This window comes from Condylura cristata, unplaced genomic scaffold (genome assembly GCF_000260355.1).
Source record: "Condylura cristata isolate star-nosed mole 26May11 unplaced genomic scaffold, ConCri1.0 scaffold00015, whole genome shotgun sequence".
Taxonomy (NCBI): Eukaryota; Metazoa; Chordata; class Mammalia; order Eulipotyphla; family Talpidae; genus Condylura; species Condylura cristata.
Window position 1 is genome coordinate 1715757 of NW_004567116.1, and position 5145 is coordinate 1720901.

General features: G+C 64.6%; 1 protein-coding gene across 1 annotated transcript in view; it reads right to left on the bottom strand.

The window, feature by feature from the left end:
- Positions 1-857: 857 nt before the first annotated feature.
- Positions 858-5145, bottom strand: part of TSGA10IP (testis specific, 10 interacting protein) — a 5355-nt gene continuing 1067 nt past the window's right edge. Inside the window, exons 2-8 of the mRNA XM_004683342.2 lie at positions 4748-4878; positions 3973-4670; positions 3694-3841; positions 2860-3030; positions 1589-1688; positions 1306-1430; positions 858-921 (exon numbers count right to left, since the gene is read on the bottom strand). Of these exons, the coding sequence (XP_004683399.2) occupies positions 876-921; positions 1306-1430; positions 1589-1688; positions 2860-3030; positions 3694-3841; positions 3973-4670; positions 4748-4878 (1419 nt within the window). The 3' untranslated portion in view covers positions 858-875. The remainder of the gene's footprint in view (positions 922-1305; positions 1431-1588; positions 1689-2859; positions 3031-3693; positions 3842-3972; positions 4671-4747; positions 4879-5145) is intronic.

Consider the following 5145-nt stretch of genomic DNA (forward strand, 5'->3'; position numbering starts at 1 on the left):
GGGTGCTGCCCCCGCGCCCCCTGGGTCGGGTCCGTGAGGCTGCCGAGGCGCTCCATCCGAGCCGAGCGGCGCCCGGAGCACCGTGGCTTTTCTTTTTCCTGAAAGCTGCAACTTGAAGTCACTTAAAAGTGGAAAACAGTCCCTGTCGACACCCCTCACAATTGCTCAATCTGGCGGCCCCTTGTGCCGCCAACCTCACCATCTGCTAAGATGTGGTATAATTGCTCCCTTAAAGGGCGCCGCCTCCCTCATCGGACTGGGGGTGCCAGTGGCACGCTCCGTTGGGCACTATTCGCTCTTGGATTTCTAGGGCCCACCATTTAAATTGTGTGGGGGGCGGCGCCCTGCCGCAGTTGCTCTGCCATCTGCTTATGCACCCAGAGCAGGAGCTAGGCTGTGCTTGGGGTGGGGGCAGCCAGAACCACCCGCGCTCCTGGGGGAGGGGTGCCGGCTAAGCCCGCTGCCTGCCCACCTGCCACCTCCCACTCCCGGCCCCACCCGCCGCTTCTTCCCACCCGCAGCCTTCCACGGCTGCCACCAGAAACCCCACACTGTTGCCACCAGAAACCCCACACTTATTTTCCATCAGACATTTAATTTTAAATCCGGGGCTGGGCTCCTGGCCTGGGAGCTGGGGGCAGTACCTGTCAGGCTGACCTGTCCTTAGGGGGCTCTGAGGAGGTTCACTGTCACCCTCCTGAACTGTGGCTCCCTAAAGAGGAAAACAGGCGCTGCCACTCCCCACCCCAGTACCCAGGGAGATCTGGTTTGTGGAAGGAAGGCCATCGTCACGGATGAGGCACGTTCAAGTCGGGCTCCTGGGCTCCATCAGTGACTGTGGGCAGATGACTTTCCCTCCTTCAGCCTCAGTTTCCTTATTGTGAGTCGGACTTTGTAATCTCGTCTCTGCACCAGGCGGTTCTAAAGCATAAGGCACAGCATTTGTGGGGTGGCTGAGTGACCGATGTGTCCAAGGGGGTGGGGGTGTGTGGCATGTGTTCTACCCTCCGTGTCCTGGGGCAAGTCCTAGGGGAAAGTAATGCTGGCCCCCCCCCTTCTTGGGTGGGGAGGGAGGCCCTGCTGATGGCTAGCCGCCAACCCGGAGGACAGGGCAGCACTGAAGCTGGACTTTGGGTGGATGGAGGTACCTGCCCACAGAGCCCTGAATGTCCCCAGACATCCCGCCCCAGTCTTGGGGCGTGGTGGGGGTGGAGACCCCTAGGACGACCCTGCGGAGCCCAGCGGGCCAGTCCCTCCTGCCCCGCAGCCTGGCAGAGCAAGTTGGTGGCAGCTGGCTGACCTCACCTGGGCTTCCTGGAGGTGCCCTCCGTAGTCCCTTTCCCAGTCCCAGCCAGCAGCTGCTCCTCGTTCAGCCCCAGTGCGGACAGCACCTGGGAGAAGTGCCTCGTGACCGTGAGCCGGGCATTGGTCTGAGGAGAGAGGAGGGGTCCCACTTTGCCCAAGGGGGCAAAGACACGCTGGGGCTCTGGCACTTCCAGGACAGCGACCCAGGGCCCCTCTAGGGGCCCCGCCCACCTCTCCCCTGCCTACTCAGCCTGAGAAGTCCTAGCCCAGTGCCGGCCCTCACCTGCATAGCCTGCTGGAACAGGTAGGGCCGGGCCTGCACCCTGTGCTGGATGCCTCGCAGCTCCTCCTGGTACTCTGCGGCGCGCTGCCTCTCCTGGCGCCTGCGGGAGCCGCCGCTCTCAGCCTCCCACTCGCCAAGGGCCCGAGGCCTGTGCCCTTGCCTTCCCGAAGCCCACTCACTGCGGTTCTCATCCTGAGAGGTCAGTGGGCTGGGGCGGCCGTTCACCCCTTCATCCGAGTGTGGGGTAAATGAGGGCTCCTTTGTGCCCTCCCGCCAGTAGCCTCTGTGGCCACCACTTGCGGCCTCGCCCTGCTGCCTCTGGGCACCTGGACCCTGGTCCGCGTGTGGGGATGCACATGCCTGGGCCCAGCAGGAGGCTGGAAGGGCAGCAGGACCACCCGGAGACCGAGACTGCTGCAAGATGAGGGGGCGGGGCTGCCAAGATGGGCGAGCGAGTGTCCACGGGAGCCGGGAGATGGCGGCCTGGCCAGCAGCTTCCACGGCTTCCAGGACACCACACCATGGAGGGATCTCTCCAAGGGTAGCCGCTGAAGATTGAGGAGCCCTAAGCAGGAGCCACCGGGCTGTGCGGTCGTGGCTTCCTGCTCCCAACCACCCTCAGGGAGACGCCCCCCGGCCGGGACAGGGAAGCTGCAGCTCCAGCTCCCGAGGGAGAGAGCACGCTTGGCAGCTTGCTCTGTGGTTCTTATAGGCAGCTAGCTCAGGAATGAGGCTGGGGCCTGAAGAAACACATTGCCAATGAGCAGTCAGCCCTGGGACAGTCAAGGTTGCCCCGGGGGTCAAGTCCATTTATAAAACCCTGCGCATGGCTTGTCAGGGATGTGTTTGCTCAACAGCAGAGCGTCCTGGCAGCGAGATGGCCCCTGGACACACGGCTCAGAGACCACACGGGTCTCCTAGACTCCTGTTTGGGCTGTTTTAATCTAGACCTGCTGGCTTTGAACTTCTAAAGCAAGACCAGCTTGTGAAATCGGAGAAACAAGACTTGACAGTGTGTTGATGCTCGTAGCACAATCTAACCTGGAGCTAGCTGACAGCTGCAGAGACTGTCCTTAATACCCAGGCGACCTTGGACCAGCCCCTGTGCCTCTGTCTTCCTCCCAGCCAGGGGCAAGGTGACCGGGCTGGCAGCCTGGGCAGGGGGCTCAGGCCTGCCGGAAGCTGAGGGGTCTCCTCTGTCCTTCCCCTTCCTCTCACACCTCGGGCTGCCTGTCTGCCCACCCGGCCCTCCGCAGCTCCAAGCATCCTACCTCAGCTCCTCCACCTTGCGCTGAGTGGCCCTGGGCCCGTGGCCTCCTCTGGGCTCATAGGCCGCCAGGCAGCGGGCCACCTGCTTCTGCACCCGCTGCACCCGGGCCCTCCGCAGCTCGGCCTGCAGCTGCTGCTCCTGCTCCTGCCGCTCCCACGCCTGCAGCAGGCATCTGGAAGGTGGGGGGCAGAGTGGGAGAGTTCTTTGGGGCACAGGAACCTCATAGGGCGGGAATGTAGGAGCCCAGCGAGCCAAGGTCGTGGCGAACGGTGTTGTCGTGGAAGCCGGACAGGATGGAGGCTATACTGGGGCGCACCCCACGGCCTACCCTATCTGGAAGTCTGCAGCCTGGGATGTGCCCATCTCCCCACTCTGCCCCTGTGGACTTCGCTGCAGCCCCTAGTCCAGCAGCTCCGCGTGGGTGCTTGTCCGGCTGGCCCCGGTCCGGTGGCCTCGGGCTGCTCGGGTTGGGGTAAAGCCTGTTATCTTTCTATCCTGAAGGCCCATGAGTGCACCTCAGTAGGTGTTAGCGCCACTTAGCCAGTAGATGAATGGAAGGGCAGGAGATGGGAAATGGATGACACATTACTCGTGTCAATGGATAGTTGGCAAACCAGAGGGAGGGCGGGACGGTGGGTGGTGGTGAGTGGGTGATGGGTGGATGGATGGGGGATGGGAGACGGGTGGGGATGGGTGGCGGGTGGGTGGGAGGACTAGCTGAGAGCCGGGGCAGCTGAGAATGAAGGCTGTTGTGGGGATGCCTGGCTGAGTGCCTCTCGGAGAGCCGCCTCCTCGACCCCTTGCGTGGTTCCCGCCTTTTCCTCCTGCGCCCTACCTGGTGGCCTCCCGCCGCTTGCAGAAGGTTCGGTTAGGCAAGTCGGCACACCGGCTCGTCTCGGCGTCAGCCGAGGCAGGGGCCTTCCCGCTCGGGTCGGAGGCCTGGACGGGCGTCCACAGAGCCTTCCAGGGCGGCTTTTCGTGGCCTGTCCGAGGGGAACAAGTCAGAACCTGCCTCCCCCAGCCTGCGGGGCACCCCCCAGCACGGGGTCCCGCCCGGCCCTGCCCGGGCTCCTGCCCCCCTTCCGTATGCGGCCTCCTGGAGCCCCACACTCACCACAGCTCAGGTGCTTCTGGAACTGCCGCTGCAGCTGCTCCAGGCCCCGCGGCCCCTCCAGCTCCTTGGCCCTGGCCTTTCTCCACTGCTGCCCTTGGGGGCTGTTGGAGCTGGAGTCGCTCCCTGGACACTGGGGTCCACCCTCAGCCCAGGCCTCCTCACCGGAATGCCACCCCTTTATCTGAGAACGAGCCCTCCTCCTGTGGGGGTCCCTGTGCTCCCCATCCTCAGCCTCCTCTGTCACCTCTGCAAACCGCCCCCCTTCCAAGGCAGACCCCTGCCTGGGCAGCTGGTGCTGGTCTCTGGGGCTCAGGCCCCTCTCGGCCTCCAGCTCAGGGGCCTGCCTGGACCCCGGCCCTGAGCCTGGTCTCTCCCTGGGCACCCGCAGGGCGCCCTCCCGGGGGCACTCCGGCCCGCGGCCCTCTGCTCTGCCGGCCTGCCCAGAGTCACGGCCCCAGGCCCTGAGCGGCTGCCTCCTCTCCTGGCTCAGCAAGTCTTTGTTCCCGCAGAACCCGCTGGTCTCTGGGAGGTGGGCAGTGGACTTGGCCCTGGGCTTGTGCTGGGGAACCGCTGGGGGCAAGGGCAGGCCTGGGTGGTGGGAGGCCAAGGGGCCCTGAGGCAGAGACCGGCTTTCTGCTGTGAAGCTCTCCCAGGCCCACTGGAAGGGGAAGGAGGGTTTCCGAGGAGGGGAGAAGAGACTGAGGAGGGAGAGGGCAGCAGTCAGGGGTCAGGGCCGGGGCGCCACCTGCCCCTCCAGGCCTGTCCCGCTGCTTACTCATCAGCCTCTGCCGCTTCGCCGCCTTTCTTGCTCTGGCCCGCAGGCTTCTGGCCCTTGGCTGTGCGCCCTGCGCTCTGGGCCCTCCGCTCCTGGCCAGGAAGGACACCATCTCCGCTCCTGAGAGCCCCCTGGGTGAAGCGGGAGAGGAGGCCAGGCCATTAGCAGCGTCCCACCGCCTCACACCACCCGCGGGGCCGGCTGCTGCCCTGGCGAGCGCCGCTGCACCCCCTTTTCGTCTTAATACCCACTTCAGTAAGTTCAGGTTTATTCTGGAAATCACAACACATGCTTCCCTCCTGGCCACGCAAACCCTCTGTGGCCACTAAAACCAACTCACCCCACCACGCAAACCCTCTGTGGCCACTAAAACCAACTCACCCCACCACGCAAACCCT